General features: G+C 47.2%; 1 protein-coding gene across 2 annotated transcripts in view; it reads left to right on the top strand.

The window, feature by feature from the left end:
* SLIT3 (slit guidance ligand 3) overlaps nt 1-20065 on the top strand; it is a 491996-nt gene extending 471931 nt beyond the window's left edge. The window contains exons 33-36 of one of the 2 annotated variants that reach the window (XM_066559986.1): nt 8918-9072; nt 11416-11701; nt 13799-14007; nt 16766-20065. In XM_066559986.1, coding sequence (XP_066416083.1) covers nt 8918-9072; nt 11416-11701; nt 13799-14007; nt 16766-17007 — 892 coding nt within the window. In that variant the 3' untranslated portion in view covers nt 17008-20065. Of the gene's footprint in view, nt 1-8917; nt 9073-11415; nt 11702-13798; nt 14008-16762 lie in introns of both variants that reach the window. The other variant, XM_066559985.1, reaches the window with a different exon arrangement.
* The last annotated feature ends 1507 nt before the right edge of the window (nt 20066-21572 follow it).

The raw sequence follows: 21572 nt of genomic DNA, 5'->3' as shown, positions 1-21572 counted from the left end.
CTGAGTCCCAGGGCATCTTATTCAGGGGCCAAAATCTGGAGCTGTGGGTCTGAGCTGCACCCAGGCATCCCCTGTCAGCAGAGGCCAGGCTGGAGAAAGGTTGCAAATATGTTTTAAAGGCGTTTTCCTTCTATACCATAGGTCATTGGTCCAGTAGTACATTGCCAAAGTTGGCTAATTGTGATTGCATCAGAGGAAAGTTGAAGTGTTTGCATAACAGACAGTGATGGAATAAACCTAATCATAGTCAAAATGACTTTATAAACTTCCTGTGCACTTATGACTGGCTCATGTCTTGAATTGTGAGGGTTTTTGCCTTACAACAACATGTAGCAAGCTAATATGTTTATTTTTTCCTGCCTGTAAATTTCTTGTGAACATGATGAGTAACACAAAGTTTAGATGTGTGCCATGTGTGATAGATTCATGTCCCATCCATCCCAAGTGCTGAGCTGGCTCTGATGCAGTCGAGGCAGCCTCTGTTGGAAGCAGCACACGCAGACCTGGAGCTGAGGGAGCTGGTAGAGGGGCAGGAGGGGTCTGTGCCTGGTTATTCCAGTGCTTCTTCCCAGTATGGGATGGCACCCACAGCTCAGCACATGCCCCAGTGCTGGGGGAAAAGGTGGGCATGGCAGCTGCTCTGGTGGCTGTCAAACATGATGGGTTTGGTCATTTCTGTGAAGGAGAGGATCCAGCTATAGGTATGTTGCTATAACAATTTCTAAATAGACATGACTCTTCTTTTTTCTTGGGGTTTAGCCTCCAATTTCAGGTAAAGCCCATCATTCTCTGTCAATCTGGCTGGATGCCCTGTTAACTGTATTCTGTAGAGGCCCTGCTCCCTGCTGCTAACAGGCAGATACCTGCATATTTTCCAGAGCTGAAAAGGGGATAGATGGTGCCAAGTATTGCCTGGTGTAACAACTCTGAGAAGGCACCTGGTGGATTTTCTCATCAGAACCTGTGATTTGATAACCACCTGACTGGCAGAGCTGTTTTCCTAGAAGGTGACCCCATGCACCCTGCTCTGTTCCAAGCCCTGGTGGGGCCAGGGGCTGTGTCACAGCCTGTCCTGGTGTGTGACACTCAGCTGTACCCACACAGTGCAGGGGAGGATGTGGCACTCAGGCTGCTACCACTCTGCTGCTGTGCCAGTGCCTGCCTTCTCCTCTGCTTTTTGCAGTGTCATTTTCATAAGGTCACCAGATTTCACACCGACCCAACAGCACTGCAGAATCTCTGATTCTTTTTTTGCACTCTGTATTTTGTGGGTTTGTTATTTTGTCTGATGCTTGTCACTGTGAGGACAGCAGGACACAGCAGCTCATGACACCACAGTGAGGAGCCAAGGCATCCTGGTGGAGAGGGTGGGCAGGGAGCAACGCTCTCATCTGTCACTCAGGAGAGGCCCTGGACTTGAGGAGTGCATTCCAGCTGCTTTTACTGCCATGGCACTTGCTTTAACAGATTCTCAGCAGAATGAGGTGTCCAGCTCTGCTGGTGTGAGTGCAGGAGACAGCAGCTCCTGCTCCCACCAATTTCTGCTCCCAGCAGTGAGGCTGGAGGGAGCTGTGGAACCTCACCCAGGTTCTCAGAGAACTCACTGCAAACAAGCGATGCTTGCCCTGGCTGGGTGTCTGACCCTTTCATGAATCATCTAGGGAAAAGTATCAGGATTGTGTTAATTGCATGTTGCAGGGGTGTAAAAAAGGTCCTTGCCTTTCCCTTAGAAGGTCTGTAACACAATGACTTTCACTGCTGGCAGGGGTGCTGCAGGAATTGAATTATGGCTGGAAATTAGATATGCATAGCCTGGCCAAACGATCATTAAGGGAGATATGGTAATCAGCTGCCAGTGTTCAAGGGCTGTAAACACCAGGAAGAGAAAGATGGTTTATTTGGGTGGTCTACAAAGTTGTAAGTAGGAGAAAAGGTATAAAACCAAGCAAATTCAAATGGAGGTATCAAGGAAAAAACTCTTAATGTTGAGTACTCTCAGCCTAACAGACCTAACACTCAAGTCATGTAAGACAAGATTGAACATAACAAAAGAGTGTATTTCAAGCTGAAAGTGAACTTGAGTGCTTTAATATTCCTTTCACCTCTTATTTCCCCAGTCCTGTGTTTCATTAGCATTTTTCATACTTTTTTCTCAACATGTGGTTTTTATTCAGCTCCTGAAGATGATAGTGCTTGAAGTGATGTGTTATTGTGGAGGTAGCACAAACACCACTCCAATTATGATTTTGCCTTTGTTGCCATGGAGAAGTTTAAATCTATTTTAGGCCAAGGACTGATTATAGCTGGAACTAAGGGTAGGAGGTAAGTGTAGCTTGGAAAGGTGAAAACCCATCACTGCTGATACCCACAGTCAGCCCAGCACAGTGTGAGTTTCACAGCTCCCAAATGTCTGACATCTCAGCGCAGTTCCCTGCAGCTCTCACCTTGAGTTTTTGATTTTGGTACCTCTTTTCTGGTGTTGTAAGCTCCTTAAGCTCTTTTGGACACGTATTGTTGTTTATTCCCTTCTACTTAAAATGTTCTCAAAGATTATCTATGTTCAGTGTTCCCCATGGCCTTCAATCCCCTCTCTTGCCATCCTTGTGTTTCCTTTGTTTTGTGTGTCAAATGAGGCGTGTCCCCATTAAGACAGAGGTCAGGAAAATCTGGAGACTGTAGCTAATGAATTAATGTTCTCATTTGCATAATTGATGGTTATATATCTCCTCAGTGACATGGTTTGCTGTGATACTTAAAGCTATTTTTGGTTTTGACTCCTCTGCCCTGCTGTTCTCTGCTGTCTACAATGATGGTGTATTACTAGACAGTGAAAAAAAATCTGACCCCAAAGCCCAAATTTTACAGGTTCCAACTGAATGCTTTAATCCTTTAATGCATTTCTGTTCACTGGCATATTTATAGTGGCTCAGCTCTAAATCTCTCATGGGTGTTAGAGCAAGGGGAGTCAGTGCTTGAAACATCTGTGTGTGCTTGGGGCTGGAGTACAGGGGAAAGAAAATATATGAGGGAGAAGAGAAATAGCTGAAAAATGAGAGTAGAAATCAGTTCTTTCATATATTCCCTGAGGTTTTATGTTTAATACACATCCCTTTCCCTTCAGTTCTTTGTGTCCTGGAGCCTGAGCTCCTAGGAGAGGCCATGTGCACTGTGTGCGGTGCCCTGTGCAGTGGCTCCCCTGGCTCACCTTGCTGGAGCAGCTTCCCCCCACAAAAAATTTTAATTTCTCTTCCATAGAACCCTCTCTAGTGGCCTCCCTTCCCTGTGAGGGCAGTTCCAAGGGGATAGAAGGTGCTGGGTCCAGGGCTTTGGAAGCTGAGCTCTCCTCACATCCCAGCATTTTCCTCTTTTTTGGCCAAATTTGACCAGGTCCCATGTGCAGCTCTGTGAGGGTAATCTCAGTGAGAGCAATGTGCTGGACTGTGCAAGGCATGTAAGGTGGGCTGTGAAAAGAGGAGTGTGATGGAGAAGAGAGAGTGGAGGGATGCTCCAGAGACTGAGCACAGTGGGGGAATGAATGCCTGACCAGGTGCCAACCACAGCCCCGAGCAGCAGTGCCTGGCTCCTGAGCAATCACTTTGTGTCATGGCAAACTTTTTATTCCCTTTGCTGCTTACTTTTCAGTAAGTTTAATTATTAAATTCCTGGAAATCCTTGCTTACACTTTAAGTGTTTACTCTTTAATCATAATTCCTCACTTTTTTTCAACAAGAATTTATACAAAACTATACAATATCCAATGCAGTGGCACAAAGTGCTGCGGCTGGAAGTCAGCTAAAATTCCCTGACTGTATTGAGGGCTTGCAAAGATCTTAGGAGCGGCACACGGTTTGTCAGCACCTGGGGAAGGGCACTGGGGCGGCGGCACGGCCCTGGGGCTCTTCCTGCCGCACCTTTCAAGGCTGTCCCTCGTTGTGCTCGTCCCTTGGTTTAACCGGGACGCGGAGCGGGGCCGGGAGCTGGAGCGGGAGCCGGGAGTGGGATCAGGAGCAGGGAGCGGGGCTGGGATCAGGCCCGGGAGCGGGAGCAGGGAGCGGGAGCAGGGAGCGGGGCCGGGATCAGGAGCAGGGAGCGGGAGCCGGGATCAGGCCCGGGAGCGGGAGCAGGGAGCGGGGCCGGGATCAGGAGCAGGGAGCGGGAGCCGGGATCAGGCCCGGGAGCGGGAGCAGGGAGCGGGGCCGGGATCAGGAGCAGGGAGCGGGAGCCGGGATCAGGCCCGGGAGCGGGAGCAGGGAGCGGGGCCGGGATCAGGACCGGGAGCGGGATCAGGAGCAGGGAGCGGGGCCGGGATCAGGCCCGGGAGCGGGATCAGGAGCAGGGAGCGGGATCAGGAGCAGGGAGCGGGGCCGGGATCAGGCCCGGGAGCGGGATCAGGAGCAGGGAGCGGGGCCGGGATCAGGCCCGGGAGCGGGGCCGGCGCTGTCCCCGCTCGGCTCACGGTGCCACGGCGCCCTCTGCTGCCCGTCCGCGCCGCTGCACCGCGCTCCCGGCTCTCGTCCCGCATTCCGGCTCTCTTCCTGAATTCCCAGCCAGTAACCCGCATTCCCGGCTCTCACCCTGAATTCCAGTATCCCGCATTCCCGGCTCTTATCCCGCACTTCGGCTCTCACCCTGAATTCCCGGCCAGTATCCCGCATTCCTGACTCTCATCCCTTATTCCCGGCTCTCATCCCGCATTTCGGCTCTCACCCTGAATTCCCGGCCAGAATCCCGCATTCCTGACTCTCATCCCGCATTCCCGGTTCTCGTCCTGTTCCCGGCCCGTATCCCACATTCCCAGCTCTCATCCCGTTTTCTCTCCTATCACCCCGCATTCCCGGCCCGCCTTCCCCGCTCTCATCCCTCTTTCCTTGCTCGTATTCCGCACTCCTGGTCTGTATCCCGCATTCCCCGCTCTCACCCCGCACTCCCTGCCCATATCCCGCAGTCGGGGCTCCCATCCCGTTTTCCCTGCCCATATCCCGCAGTCCCAGCTCCCATCCCGCTTTCCCTGCCCATATCCCGCAGTCCCGGCTCCCATCCCGGCATTCCCGGCCTGCCCCCGCCGCGCTCGGAGCGGGGTTTGCCCGAAGATCTCCATCAATCCCGACTGACTGGAGGCGGGTACCTCCATCCCGCGGGCAGCTCCAGAAGGAAGAGCCCTGTGGGAGCACCTGATGCCCTATTTCAGGGAATAGGGAATTCACGGGGGGTTTAACGGGACCCTTTAACGGGAGCGGCGGGGCTGGCGCAGAGCGCAGCGTGCGCTGCTCGGCGCTGCGGCCGCCGCCCTTCATCCCCGGCCAAGCCACTGTCTCCAGCTGTCTCCGACGATTGCCGGGGCTCCTAAAGGCCCGGCTGGGCTGCACAAGAGGCTCTGAGGAGAGTTCGTGCCGCTTTTCTCTCACCACTGGTCTCTCCCCCGCGGTTGTCTCCATCTCAGAACCCCAAGGCGTCTGAATGCCTTCCCGTCAGCACGGCAGTGAGTGCGTGCTCTCTCTCACACGAGGATCTGCTGGCTGGGGATTTCCTGTCATCCTGCCTGTCCACGTTCAGCTTCTCTATCATATCTCTGTGTCTTCTCAAACAGCAAATGAGTGCTTTGCCTGTTCTAACTTTATCTGCTTTACAAAACTGCAGTGTTGGGTGATGGCTGTGAGTTACTTTGTTTCTCCAAGTTCAGGCAAAGATTATTTTAATTCCGGGTTTAAAAGTGAAGGAATCAGAACAGAGTAATGCTCATCCACGTATTCCTGTAGACTGGGACCTCTCACTCCCTTTCCAACAAAAAGTACCAGCACTGGGTATGCTGAAAGGCATGAGCACCATGTGGGGTGGCTGCTTCCATCCCCAGGACTCAGAGATTTTTGTTTGCCTGCTAGTCAAGGCATAATCTGGACAAAGCACACCCTGTGGAGAGTAGGTGATGAATGCCTGTGAAATCCTGGCTCTGGGAAGAGCCAGTCCTGCCAGATGTGATAATGTTGTCCTCTGACAAATGGCCGTAGCTTGGCCTTCTGCAGATAACCATGGGGTTTGTGTGCTAGCTTCAGCTATTGATCCTGCTGGGGAAGGGCTCCCTATCCTGCAGCCATCCATCCCACCTCCACAGTGCTCAGCTCTCACGGCCCGTGGGGTTTGGCTCCACTTCTCCCTTTCACTGGCACTTCTGCACAGACTAACAATTACACATGTGCATTTCCATTTATCTCACACCTTCCAGCTGAAGTCCAAGTGCTTCCCCCCGGGAATCAGGCACTGCAGAGAGCACTGAGATAAGGAGGGAGCACAGAGGGATCACCCAGTCGGCCTTGCTGTAGCACAGCTGCTCCTTGTAACGCAGCAGACACTTAGCAGAATTCCTGAGTATCCAAACACAAAGTTCAGAGCAGCTGTTTCCAAACTCACTTGAGTTGCTGCAGTGCCCTGGGGTGCAGTGGGGACAGTCCTGCCCTTCCCAGAGCCACAGGCTCAGCCCCTTGGGCAGGGAGTCCAGCACATCCTCTGCCTCTTATCCTGCCCCACACAACCCACTGCCCCTGCCAGGGCCCTGCTATAACAGCTCTGACCCAGAGTGTCTGCTGGACCAGCTGGATCTGCATTTTTGTTCACTGTCAAGCCTTTATGTGTTTTCTTTAAAACACTTTGAACTGTAGCATCAGCTCCAGGTTCTTGAGTTCTCCCCAGGGCTCTGTCACCATCTTGCCCATGGGCAGCAGCCACAGCCCAGGGCTTCCCTGCAGGTCAGGAATGTGTGATTGAGCCAGCAGAGCTTTCCTGGGAACCTTTCTGTGGCAGAACCATCTCATTTATGTAAAGCAGGTCAGGAATGTGTGATTGAGCCAGCAGAGCTTTCCTGGGAACCTTTCTGTGGCAGAACTATCTCACTTATTTATGTAAAGCTACACTGTAAAGGTGCTCATTCACTGATCTCTGTTACCTTATGACCTGTGTAACCTTACATGAACTTTTGAAGGCCTGTGTGTTGGTGATTCATCCCAAAAACCTGTGGGGAGAGCAGAGCAGCACTGCAGAGGCACATCAGCTCCAGTGTGCTCTTCTCCACCAGCACATTCCCAGAAATGCCTGCAGTGCTGACTGGCTGCCTGACATTGCTCAAGTACAATTGCTTGTGTCAGGTCTACCATAAAACACTATAAAAATGAAACTTCTTCCAGCAACAGCTGAATTCCAGTAATCTCCAAGGCATGTAATTTGTTTGTGAAGTTGAGGCCCTATTTCCTTGCTGCAATAGCCTTACACATCAGCTCTGCAGGGCTGGGCACTAAGGATGGGCAGCATGTCATCTAGGCTGAGAGCTGGTCACATCTAAAAGGTGATTCACCCTCAGAGATGAGTGTGTCTCTTCCTCTCCACTGCCTGTGAAGAAAGTGTGGGTAAATAGCTCAGAGACATTGACCTTGCAAATTTACAAATCACCTGAAAGGAACCTGACCTGTGAATTTTTAACCTCCTGTGAAAGGATGCTGGGCCTTTGGAATGAGCAGAAGCCCAAACTTTGATACTGTGCTGTGGTGTGCACCACATGTGCAGCAATCCCCAATCCAGGCTGTTGTCCAGGCAGTGTCTCAGGATGCCCAAAGCTGGTGTGTTCTGTCATTATCCACACATAACAGCAGCCCCAGCCTGAAGGGAGGAATCTGGGAAAGGGCATCTGTGCATGTGGGCAATTCACAGAGCCCACAGGCTGATTCCAGAACAACCACTCCTGTTATCACATTCTTACTGTGTTCCTGTGTGCATCTGAGTGCACATGAGATACTGTGCCTTTTAATTACACCTACAGCAGTGGGAAAATCCTATCAGATCTAACTACCACCCTGATTGGAAACTCTTTGCTCAAGAGCAGGTAATCCCACCCTTGCCCCTGCCTGCCTGCAGGAGTGCATGAAACCCTGGGGTTGTTTTAGGGAATTTCACCATGCAGCACTAAGGTTAGAGAGCTGAAGCTGCCCTGAAAATAAAAATATGATAGCATGATGCAAATGGAATTCTATCACTGCACCTTTTAATGGCTGGGGGAGTGAACAGGAGATGAAGGTGAAGATTGTGTGAGGTGCAGACTAGGAGCTTGCTGCAGGCTTCATGCATCTGAAAACTCAGTGCTAAAAACAAAGCAATAAATACACACTACTTTACCATCTTATCTGCTCAGATGGCTGCCTGCTCCCTGCCCCACCACCCAACAACTCCTGCTGTTTTATCCTCAAGCTTCAATCTACACCTTAATGTTTCCCTAAAGGAGTAGAACACCTTGTGTTCAGGTGGGATTGTCTGATATTGAACAAAGCACAGTGGTCATTTATAAGCCAAAACTTCCTGAATTCCTTCTCTGGCTTTGAGAACCTCAGTCTGTCCTTATTCCTTGGTACACAGTTCCAAGACACTTGTGCTGTGAGGAGATGCTGGTTTCAGAGACCGCTGCTGTCTCACCCCAAACTGCAATCTCTCCTGACCCCTGTGAGATCATTTGAGTTTAAACTACCCCTTGGAGAAGAAATTATTTCAGGATCCAGCCTGCAGCATGAGCACCAAGCAGTGTGAGAGAGGGCAGCAAGCTGTGGCTGAGAGCTCAGAATGGGATTTTGTGGTAGTTTTGTCCCCAAAGCCAGTGTATCTTGTAGCTACACTCTTGCTTTTCTGCCTGGAAAAAGCAACTGGAGTGGCTGCTCTCCTGATTAGCTGGCCTCTGAAGCATTGTACGTGTGTCAGTGCTGCCTGCCCAGGATCAGCTGAGGGTCCGTGTGTGCCTCCCTGCTGGAGGAAATGCTGAGAACACCCTGATTGAAAGCTCCGGAGCACCCCAGAGCTGTGCTACCACAGGGACACAGGATGTCACTGAGGCAGAGGCTGCTCCTTGTTCATCTTCTAATTATTTTCTTTTTCTCTTACTTTTTAGTGTGGAAACAATAAATGATGGGCAGTTTCATAGTGTGGAACTCGTGATGCTGAATCAAACTCTGAACCTGGTGGTGGACAAGGGGGCTCCCAAGAGTCTGGGAAAGCTCCAGAAGCAGTCTTCTGTCAGCCTCAACACACCCCTCTACATTGGAGGTACTGTGAGTTGTTCTAGAATTGAAGTTTTAACATGCTTTCTCAGAAGCAAATCGTCTTCCATCCTGTGGAGAGAGCTCTCACACAGCCCCCACAGGAACAGCCTGCTTGGCGTTTCAGCAGCTCCCAGAACTGGCTGGCACCAAGCTGTGGTGGCTGAAGTGGAAGTATCAGTAGGAGTATCACAAATTGGCATGGCAAAAAAGCAAATCAATAGTCAGTAGGTTTAAATATACCATAACTGAGCAGTATTTCTGCTGGAAGTTTTATTAGAGAGGTCTAAAAATTGTGGGGAAAAAGGTGTGTGATTCAAAAGCATATTAACACACAAGCTAAGAACACCTTGGTTAATAGTCTTCTCATTGGAAACTGAAGCCACAGATTTAGACAGATATTAGAATTGCCCAAACCTCAGTTAAGAAATTTTTTTCCCATTAAGTACTGAATCTGGAGGGAAAAGGCCAAATGGGATGGGGAACAATGCCCAGAATAATGACTATACCACTGATTAGGTGTCTGGTTACAAGAGACAGAACAAAGGCTGGTCTCTGCCCAATGGATTGTTTTTGCCAGAACCCCCCTAGTTCTATTCTGGACTGAATGTTGAAATCTCTCTCTCAGTGACACGGAGTTCTTGAATTTTTAGTCAGCCTATTTCAAATACAAAAGTCAGCAGAATGGTAATAGGAAGTCTTTGAGCCTTTTCTAATGAAATAATTGAAGCCAATAGTAGAAACTCTTACCAAATTCAGTTGGTGCTGGTCAAGGCTTTTCTAAATAATTTTCTTTAATAACACTTTTTTAAAAGAACCCTGAATATTGCCCTTGTAAAACAGAAAACTGGCTGATCTTGCTTTGTACAGAGCTGAACTTTTATAATTGGCTCCTATTAAGAATGTCACAGGCTATTAAAGAGCATTGTGCATCAAAGATAATCTGCTGGTGCAGAGGCCATCTCAATTTCTCCCTTTAGCACAGCACAATCCTGCAGCAGTTTATACACAGGGGACTTGGGAACTAATCCTGTGGAAAAGTTTTGCTAATGGATGAGCATTGTGGATCAATACTAATTCTCCAAAGGTACCTAAAAATTCTCAGGAAAAACTTGAAGTCTGGAATGAAGGTCTGTTGGATACCAGGATCCATGGCCTCAGTAAAGACTTTTGCTGTTGCCTATTAAAATTCTTTTTGCTTCTTTCTAAACCCTTCCTGTTCTTCATGTGCCACCTCTTTGTGTGCAGCCCTCCCATGGAGCCAGCTGCCCTTCCTCTGCAGGTGGTTTAGCTAAAGTAGCTGCCTAAATTACCCCAGAGCAATTGTTCCTGACCTACAGTAAGGTTAACACAGACCTGAACCTTCAGCTGCCCAGAGTTTTGTCCATCTCACGACCACATCACCTGTTCTAGCAACTTTCCTCCTAACACACAGTGAAACAGGTGCTGGATTTGTTTTAGGAGCACCTTTAACAGTGGCATTGCTTACAGACAGTGAGTTCAGAGGCCTCACATGGATGAAAAAGGAAGCACTTGCCTGTGCTAATGCAGCTGTACATCCAAGCTGGCATCAGTGGGGAAGGCACAAAACAACATCCCAAGGAACCTGCTGGTGAACCAACCATGTGAACTCTTCCAAGCACTTGAACAAGATAGGAGGGGCTCACCACAAAGCCTTGGCCTGGCCCTTGAAGTGCTGTTCCCTGTCTTTAGAGCTCTCCTGCACTAATTTCCAGGGGATGCACTCTTAGCACTCCCTCTCTTAATACTGTGACCCAGTAAAGCCAAACTGTCTTGTTGCATCCCAGAGGTGGATGCTACCTGCTGACAAATGAAGGCATTCTCAAACCTTTCAGAAGAATAATTGCTATTAAACTGTAGAGAGAAGGAACGTTATCTAGGGATAGGAACACATAGCCACCAGGCAAAAAAAATAGTTTGGTTTTTCTTCTTCTTCTTTTTTTTTTTTTTTTGTGTCATGTACCTCTTACAGAAGAATGGGCAAGTGAGTTTATTTTTTTTTCCTTTCCATTTCCAGAATGAGGACAGTGAGATTGTGCTACCTTACAAAGGTCCTATGCAAATTAGTTATTCAAAGATTTTAAGGGGCTGTGACAAAAGAAGCTTTAGCAATTATAACTTATAATTTATATAATTTATAAATATATAAAATGTACATTATATATAAATTACAAGTATAATTATATATAAATAGATATAATTTATATTATTTTATATATTATATATATTATTTTATCTATTATATTATATATAGAAAATTATATAAATTACCATCATAATTTATAATTGTAACTGTAATTGAACCTTCCCTTTTTCCTTTTATCTGAAGGGATCCCAACCTCTACTGGATTATCATCCCTGCGCCAGGGTGCAGACAAGACACCAAATGGTTTTCATGGCTGCATTCACGATGTCAGGATCAACAACGAGCTGCAGGATTTCAAGGATTTACCCCAGCAGTCCCTGGGAGTCCTTCCTGGCTGCAAATCCTGTAACATCTGCAAGCACGGGATCTGCCGCTCCCTGGAGAAAACGAGTGTGATTTGTGAATGTCACCCCGGCTGGACGGGCCCTCTGTGTGACCAGGAAATTGGAGATCCATGTCTTAACCACAAGTAAGCTCAAACCAATGCTGACTGGAGAGCAAAAGTTTTACAGCTACGGCATATTTCACATTTCATCTTGCAAAACCACATCTGACTGGTTTTGGAGGTGCTGGGTCCCCACACGAGGTTATTGACAGTTGTGAGTCTGCATTTGTGGCAGCTCTCAATTTCCACTTCTTGTTCAGACGTTGCTGACTCACCAAAGGAGCTCGTGGTCCTGCAGGAGCTCAGGTATTAATGCTGCAGGTCACACCTTCAGCTGTGACTCGACACATTAAAATACAAAACCTCCTGTTAATGGGCATGGCTTAACCCCAGGAGGCGAGAGCCTGCACGGATCCAGAGCAGAGCAGCCTGTGAGGGAGAGGTACACATTTCAGGGGTTTTCTCCCTGCAGCACTTAGCCCAGTCTTCAAACTTACTCCCTGAAGACCATTACGCACTCCAGTGTGAGCAGTTTAAAATTTCCCAAATAGCTGACTTAAATATTACACTTTGAAACAGCTCTTTAAAGTGCAAGTTTAAAGGATAGCGTGGTGTTGCATGTGAAGGGAGCATGAGTGTAAAGTATTTGCAGTTCAAAGGCTCAATAACCACATCTCCATCAGAAACACAGGATGAATAGCTTTCTTATGGCCAATACACAGGAAACAGTCTCGTGCAGAGCAGCAGGCTGCATATTTCAGTGTTGTTTCATAAGCAGATGGAAGTACTTTTGTTTTAGAAGTTCCTTCAGTTGCTGTCTTGGAAGGCGCTTTTCACGAGCACATACTTTTGACAGGTAAATTGATGCAGTGAATAATCACTCTCAGAGATTTAACGTGGCAAAGGTACCATTTGAAACTTGCTTCTGGTTCTAATTCTGCAAAGTACTGAAGTCTGGAGGTGTTGAAAAGCACCTGACAGTTTACAAACCAAAGGTATGAAGACCCAAATGTTTCCTTGAATTTCTAATGTCAACACAAAGCTGTTGTGGTTGGACAGAGAAAAATAAGGGAGTTCCAGATGTTTACATGATGAGGGATTGTTTCTCTCATAGTCCAGGGAGGATGAGGCAATTATGAACACAGTCCCTTGCTAAGGGAAGTAGCTGTGTGTATTTTTAATGCTCACACACTGTCTCACCTTTCCTAAATCAGTTCAGCCTTTTGGAGCTGGCTCCCTAAAGCCCTGCCCAGTGTATCCAGGGGAGTGTGGAGCCCTGCTGGGAGGTGTCTGCTCCAACACACAGAGGCTAACCTCACTGAGGAAATGCACCTGTAAAGATTAGGTTTGTAGGGCAGAAAACACTGCTCTCTACAGACTGTGACTCCCTTCATTACAGTATTTTGCATGTCTGGAGCTCACATGTAATCTGTCCTTTTTAGTTCAAAGCTTAAAAATTAAATGTACAAAAAATCAACATAAACAGGGAATAATTTTGAAGTACCAGAAAGAAAATAGAAATAAGAGAGACATGGGCTTATATCAAGTTAGGTTATGCCAAAGTTTTTCCTTGGCTGGAAAGAGTTGCTTTCCTCGCTGTTCTCAGCCATGCCAAGTCTGCCCCTGTGCCAGAAGTGGGGACAGTGTCAGAGAACTTGCTCAGGATCACCACCCCACCCTGTGGTGTTCCCTGGAAATGCCAAAGCTCGCTGCAAACCCCAGGAGCCAGGGAACCCTCAAGTACAGCTGCCTGCTGATAAGTCTGTGCATAGCTTTGCCACCAGCACCTTCATTTATCACACTGGTTTTCATCACCTGATATTATTTGTGCAGCAACTCTGCTCAGGAAGCCTGGGCATGCAGCTTGATTGTTGGCACTTAGTTGCACGTGCTGCTGCTGTAAATGTGAGCTGTCTCATGTGGGTGCCAAGCCTTGGTCTGTGCTCACGAAGAGCTGAATGTTTTCTACTTAGGTTCACAAATTCTAAATGTATTCTCTGAATGTTATCCAGTATTCACTGAAAACCCACACGGTTTTCTCCAGAGTGTTTGACACTGAGCTGCTGTTTTTGGATTAGTATCCTGGAATTAAATGGGCAGAAATGCTAAAATCAAACATTTCTGGGAAAAGGAACTTTCACATCCAGCAAAGACCAGCTCTAAATGCTTCTGTTTCTCCAGGTGTCTGCATGGCAAGTGCACGGCTGCTGGTGCTGCTTACACCTGTAAGTGCATGGAGGGCTACACGGGCCTCTACTGTGACAAGAAGAACAATTCCTCAAACCCCTGCAGGACTTTGAAATGCAGCCACGGGCAGTGCAAGGTCTCGGAGCACGGGGAGCCCTACTGTGAATGTGACCCGGGCTACAGCGGAGAGCTCTGTGACAGAGGTAGGCTTGTGCTGCTGCATTCCTGCTTTACACCTCATTTACACCTGCTTTACTCCTCTCTTCCCTGCCACTCCGACGTGGGGAGGAATGGCAAATAGAAGATTAAGTTAAGCCAGCCTCTGCAGAGCAGTACAAGGAGAACAGAGTCATATAACAGTAGGCAGCTGCTATCACATAGAGAAATGGGTACATGGAGTGAACATGTTTTAGTCTCTGTCTCCTGAATCCTTTGCTGCTCCCAGGATTTGGGTGGATGTTTAAAGAGCTTGTTGTGAGGTTTACCCTCAGCAAGCAGGGATTTGCACTGCTGGGAAGGGAGGTCTTGCAAGGAGGAACCACTCACCTGAAGTGGCATGAAAGATTCTCCTCCTTCAGCTTGGGCAGGTTTCCAGGGGAATCCCACAGATCATGCTGGACTTTCCTACGAGGGCAGAGGCCCAACTCTTCTGCCTGACCTGAAAAGACTCCCTGGAAACTCACTGAGTTTTAACTGCATTCTTTCTGCCTTTTTTTGTTCTTGTCCAGAAGGAAGGAGCTGGATTATATTATTTTTATTTCCATTGTCCCTTTCCTGTGCATGAACCACAGACTTTCCAAATTTTACACATGTCCATCACCAAAATGTATCTGGCTGCTGCACAGGGACTGCAGAACAGCACAGACACTTTCAGGTATCCCAGACCACTAGTGTCACAAAGCACAGGCTGACCTTTGCTCCAGAGAAGCAGACATGGTAAAACTAATTCTTATTTTGCAGGAGTGTTGCAGGACTCAACACTCAGCACTCATTAAAACACTTCCAGGCTGCTGATCAAAGCCAGCAGGCCTGCTTGGCCCCGGCCTTGCACAGGATATTACACATTTGTGTAGACATGCTCTGTTTTGGTGGCAGGTACAAAGCAGTAAAAGATTAAGGTTCTTCTCATTCCATCTGTTTGTCTTGAATCACATCATGAACCCAGGGCTGCTCACTGATGTGTGGGGAATACCCAGTGTGAAAAACACATTCACTCTCCTGTGAACATCTTAAAAGTTTAATAAAGGACAATAGGAGACAAGGACCATAGAGCAAAGGCTGCTACAGCCAGGTGCAGCTTGGCACTCAGCTAAGAGCACACTGTTATCTGCGGGGATACCCCTTAAACACCTTTTCCCTTACATCAGCATATTCATAGACAAAGTAAACTTTTCCCAACTAGTTTACATGTTCCAAGAATTGTTTAGCCTGGCTCCTCCTTGGATCCTCCTTTTTAGAGCAAGCAAACTCCCTGGTTGTGATTTTAGTCCATTCATATCACCTCCAGTTTTTGGGCCCTGGCTTACACTGCCTTCAGCCAGTGAGTGCTGACAGCTGGCAGATCTGTACAGGTGTGTTCATCCTGTGTTCATTGGGTGTTATCCCACCCAAGCAGGCATTTTAACACAAGCACACTTATATCAGCTATTTCACTAAGCTTAATTAACAACAGAAATAAAAACTCTATAACGAAGTTACTTTAACACTACACATATAAAATCCATTTCAATATTTGCAAAAAGCCAATATTATAATATGTATCTATAACATCTAGCAAAATAGTTACTGTCGTAGCTGGGTGTCCCCAGCTATGACATAATAATAATTAGCATTGAGTGAATCATGGAGTCAATGCTAATTATTATCCATGTCAATGGATAGTAATTAGCATTGACTCCACGATTCTCAGAAGGCTGATCCATCTCTTTAGTATACTATACTTGCTGAGAAACCCATCTCCCTTACAGACAGTCACGACACGGGTGGACCCAATTGGTCCTTTAATTAAAACACCATCACCATTGGCCAATTAAGAAAGATTTGTTTACCAAATCACCCTTTGGTAAACAGATCTCCATAACATATTCCACATGTCCACAACAGCAGGTGCAGCATATGAAGATAAGAATTATCATTCTTCTCTCTGATCTTCTCACAGCCTTCCCCAGGACAATACCCGGGGAAAGCTGTGCGTTGCTCCCTGTGACCAGAGAGCTGCTGCCACAAGTCACCGCCTTTCTGATTCCTTGCCACCCCTGTTGTCCCAGCAGAGAACCTGTGCCAAGGAGACATCATTTGGGAAGTGCTGTGCAAGTGGTCCTTACAGACAGTCACGACACAGGTGGACCCAATTGGTCCTTCAATCTATCAGCATCACCATTGGCCAATTAAGAAACCACCCTTTGGTAAACAAATCTCTATAACACATGCCACATGTTCACAACACCAGGTGCAGCAAGTGAGGATAAGAATTCTTTCTCATTCTTCTCTCTGGTCTTCTCACAGCCTTCCCCAGGGCAATGCCTTGCTCCCTGTGGCCAATAGTTACTGTCTTAGCTGGGCATCCCCAGCTGGGTAATAATTAGCATTGACTCCATGATTCTCAGAAGGCTGATCCATCTTTTTATTATCCTATACTTAAGAAACCCATCGCCCTTACAGACAGTCACGACACAGGGGGACCCAATTGGTCCTTCAATCTATCAGCATCACCATTGGCCAATTAAGAAACCACCCTTTGGTAAACAAATCTCCATAACACATTCCACATGTTCACAACAACAGGTGCAGCAAGTGAGGATAAGAATGATCATTCTTCTCTCTGATCTTCTCACAGGCTTCCCCAGCACAATACCTGGGGAAAGCTGTGCGTTGCTCCCTGTGGCCAGACAAGTTACCACATTACCACAACCAGAAGAGTTACCCCATTTCTGACTCCTTGCCCCCCTGTTGTCCCAGCAGAGAGCCTGTGCCAAGGAGACGTCATCCGGGAGGTGGTGCGCAAGCAGCAGGGCTACACCTCGTGCGCCACGGCCTCCAAGGTGCCGCGGCTGGAGTGCCGCGGGGGCTGCGGCGGCAGCGGGCACTGCTGCGTGCCCCTGCGCAGCAAGAGGAGGAAATACTTCTTCCAGTGCCTGGATGGCTCCACCTTCACGGAGGAACTGGAGAGACACGTGGAGTGCGGCTGCTCAAAGTGCTCGTAAGCCATCCTTGGGTCTCTCGCCACTTTAATCGACTCAGAAGCGTTATGGAAACGGGACCTGTTTACTTGCAGAGTGAAGAAGAAGAAAAGAATTATTAAGTATATTGTAAAATAAGCAAAAAATAGAACTTATTTTTATTATGGAAAGTGACTATTTTCATCTTTTATTATATAAAGTATCGCACCACTTTGGGTATATGTATCATATAGTGAGCTATTTTTACCATGAAACTTTTTTAACAGTTGTAAGAAAAAAAATTTCAAAAGCTAAAAGGTTAAAAAAAAAAATTATATATATAAAGAAAACATAGCCTAACAGGAGAAATGTGGGGTGACTTTATGCGTATGCACAATGAACAGACGTAAAGGTGTTCCAAGGACCCACTGCCAGACTGATTTGGGCTGAAGAAAGCTCCAAGGCCCTGGCTGGGAGTTCCAGGTGAGCAGATCCCCGTGACTGACTGCATCCAGGCACCTGAAGAGCCTCCTCAGCCCCTTCTCTTCCCAACACTGCCAACATTGCTCCTGTACAGTGGCCCCGCTTGCTGTCCATGAACTGGTTCCCTGGAGCACACAGGCACTGCCATAGCTTGAGGCTAATTACATTATTTGACTATTGTAATACTATAATAATACATTTTTTGCTGTGTATGTTGTATTTATCTGTGTTCATGTTATATTCTGCGGCAACTGTATCTATAGAGCACAGGCAGCTTTATCCAAAAGAAGGGTGCAAAGGGAAAGGAAGTGGAGAAATTTATGTTGCTTTGGGTAATTTGGGGGCAAAAATGTGAAATAAGTGCTAAGTGATGCCTAATAAATGACATAGTACTTTTGTGTAAACTCCTCAGCTATGTTATTTCCCAAGTTTGTGCCTTCTTGCTCCCAGTCTTGAGCCCTTTTTTGTATATGAAATGTAAGGAATGCACTGCTACATAGTTTATCACACCTTGACACTTTAACTTGCAAAGGTTGTAAAGAGCATGAAAATACCGCAGGTGCCAGAAGGCACCTGCAACCTATCAGCTTTTACTGCCACTGTCACTTGAGCCAGGGTGTGAGCTGGGCCGTGGCTGCTGCTCAGCCTCACGCTGGCTCTGAGCAGCTGCCTGCCTCCCCACGGCTCTCCAGGCGAGCAGAAGTTGCACTAAATCCATGTGAAGGTGTTCAGCTGGCACCTGTCCTGCAGGGAGAGGTGTCACAGCTCTGCCCAGTGCAGCCTGACCTGCTCACCAAAGCTCCTCCACCTGCACTCGTGCCTCCCCAAGGACCCCCACTCACCTGAGCTGTGTTCAGAGCAACTGCTGAGTAGGAATTGGAAATCAATGCAGGGATGAATTCTCAGTGTGGATGTGGATGGAAAAAATTGACTCTGGGAGTGAGTTTGATTTTTGAAGGGTTTTTTGTCAGGGCTGCCTTTCAGGGTCAGGACATACATGCAAAGAGCACCATGGATACCTTGAATTTTCTCTTACTGTAAGTTTCAAACCTGCCCATCAAGAACTGTTCTATTACCTGTATAGTTTCTTTCTTTCTTTCTCTAATGGAGTAAGTATTATGATCCTTTCTTTAAGTTCTCTGTCTCTGAGGAAAGTAGTCAGAGATGCTTCCTAGCAGCCATAAAGTCCTTCTGGGAATGCTCACTGGTCTCACCAAAAGGCTTTCAGATCAGGGGAGTCAGCAAAGGATGAGTAGGAAAGTTGAATCAAGAAAATGGGACAGCTTTGATTTGGGCTTTGGAAGAATGCAACCCTGCCATGACAGGGTTTATTTCCCACTAAAGCAGAGAGACCATCTAGCTATAATACAGCCAGAAAGCTGTAAGATGCTTGTTGTGCTTCTGCTATGTCAGTCTCTCCTTAACTGCAGCAGTTCATTCATATTTCTCTCTTATGACCAGAACAATGTGAGCAGAAGGGACATAACCAATTTAACAGGCATCTCAAAAAAATCATCAAAATAAATATCAGTACATGGAGCTGACAATCAGTGACACATAAAACAATCCCTACTTAATGTGCCAGACTCTGATTGATACAGTACAGCTCAAAAGCCAGGGAAAAACTAACCCTGGTTGCAAGTACTGTGGACTGCTTTTTATTTTTACATAACATCAGCAGCTCATAGCAGCTGGGGTTTGTGATGTACGACAAAAATCACCTAAACCACAACCCACATGTTTTAAAAATTCATCTGAGTGTCTGCAAACACTTGTACAAATACGTGCCCAGCACACTACTACCATTAATAATTCATTCCTGCTTAAAAACATTTGAATTCCTGAAGAAGCAGCTGCTGTGGTGTCAGGCAGAAGAAATCCAGCCTGGCAGTGGCTCAGATTTGTTGTAGCCACTCTGGACTGCCCAGGCCTGCAGGAACACGGCCCCTCTTGAACCTGTCCAAAGCTGTGCCCGCTCTGTCGCCTGAGCAGCAGCGCGGTGACAAACAGGGTGACATTCGCGGGTGGCCTCACACCTGCTCTGAAAGCAAAGGCCTGGCAAGGCAAAAGCCATCAACATCTTGTTAACACATCACTCTGGGATTTACTTAAGCCAAGCCTTGCAGCAAAGGGACCAGCAACAACTCAGCAAGGCCGGCCCTGTTCTTGGCCCTCTTCTGTCACGGCACTTCGGTGTTAAGTGTCAGGATAAAGAACTAAGAAAATATCTATTTTGTAACCAAATGATGCAATTTTTGTATGCTTTTAGGCAGCACCTGCCACTGGAGAGTGATGCTTTATGTCCATGATTCTCTGACTTGCTATAGAATTATTTTAAGAAAATAAAAAAAGCATTCAGATGTGCCAAAAAATGTGTGGTTAACTGAAGTGTAATTAGCTCTGAAAGTTCCTTTGTAACCTGCCTAATGTTACAATCGATTTCAAGAACTGTGGGTACAATGCAGTAGTTTTTACCTCCAGAAAATTTTAATATAAAGTGAAGAAAGATGCTTACCCTTTAAAAATGGCAATGCAGACTCGTGTGAACTGATGTATTTTATTATTAGATTCTCATTGTGATGTAAGTTTAAATAAATTGTTGGGTTATGGAAGATTGTAACACCTTGTGATGCAGATTATTTCTCTGTGTATTTGAGGTATTGAGTCCAACCTTCAGTGTGCACAGGAAATGATGGGGGAACTACAGACATTCCACTTGGACAATGTCAAAGAACAGCTGTAGTTAAAGGTGGTATTTACACTAGTTACCAATTTTTATGGCATCACAGCCTAGTATTTTAGGAGTCTTACACGCACAGGCAAATTAAGTCACATAGTTTTTTATCCTGGGCATTTTCCTTAATTAAAATCTTTATTTGGTACATTTTTTAACTGTTTGATAAAGACCTGCAGCAAAATCACACTCATTAATTACTGTTAGAATAAATGAAGAAATACTGGGAATGGAGCTGGAGGAGGTAGGGCTGAGGAAATGGAAGTCACAGCCAACTGTGGATGGAAGGGATCTTGTGATTTCCTGACACACATGCACTCCATATATGCTGCCACACTGCTGTAGATGATTATTTAATATTAGTGACCCAGCAGCAACAGACTTCTGCTGTTCATTGCATTCCAGCCTTAGCATAGAATAAAATAAAGCTCCCACCTAGTCCTCTGCCTTCCCTCACCCATGCCCCTGTGCAACACTCACATATTGCTAATTATGCTTCAAACTATGGCTCCTAAGAGTTGCCTTTGCAGTTCCATGCAAAACTGGTGGCAGCAGTTAGCCAATAAAAACACTCAACCTTAATGAGCATCATTAAGTCTGAACTATGAAGGTTAATTACATAATTGTAGCAGATGGCAGCATTTTCACCTAAAGCAAACCCAGCTGAGCCCACTAAAAAAGCTAGTAGGGAAGTGTTCAAAAATGGCTGGGTAGAGGCTGCTCTGTTCAACAGTTTATTTGCATTGCTCATGGCTATGCAGCTTGGGGGTTGCTGAGCTCAAGGAACTGCAGCCTGAGGATGCAAAGCTCCTGTTTGTGCTTCTGCTTGCACTGACCAGGTACTGTTTACCAGCCGTGGTACGAGGCAAACAGTGCTGGAAGCTGTCTGTCCCACCTTCCTTTATCTTTGTGCTCTCCATTCGGTGGGGAATGGTTGGATGGAGCTGCTGCTTGCACGGTGGGTGGCTGCAGGGTTTGGGTTCTCTTAGGTCTCTGTCACTTCTGGTCTCTGTGACCTCTTTTAGGAGGTACCTCCCAGTTTCTGCTCCAGCTCACTGCACGCAGCCCCGCGGTTCAGCGGGCAGGACAGGCGGAGTTGGCTCAGCTCTGCCGAGCCCCAGGCACTCCCGATGCCTTGGTTTAAGGCCCAGCGGAGATGTCACGCTGGGTGCCAGTCCGGTACCGTTCTGTGTGCGCTTTAGGATGTTTCCTGAAATTTTCCAGATATTACACAGAATGGGCCCCGCAGCTTTCCAGGACAGCGGAGGTGAGCGGGGTCCGCCAGAAGGTGGCGCCATAGGGCGGCCCGTGCCGCTCCGGGGGGACGGGACGGGAATGGGACGGAATGGAATGGGACGGGACGGGATGGGGTGGGACGGAATATTTCAGTGGA

This window comes from Molothrus aeneus, chromosome 15 (assembly GCF_037042795.1).
Source record: "Molothrus aeneus isolate 106 chromosome 15, BPBGC_Maene_1.0, whole genome shotgun sequence".
Lineage (NCBI taxonomy): Eukaryota > Metazoa > Chordata > Aves > Passeriformes > Icteridae > Molothrus > Molothrus aeneus.
Note: the sequence above shows the minus strand (reverse complement) of the source record. Positions and strands in the feature narration are given on the sequence as shown.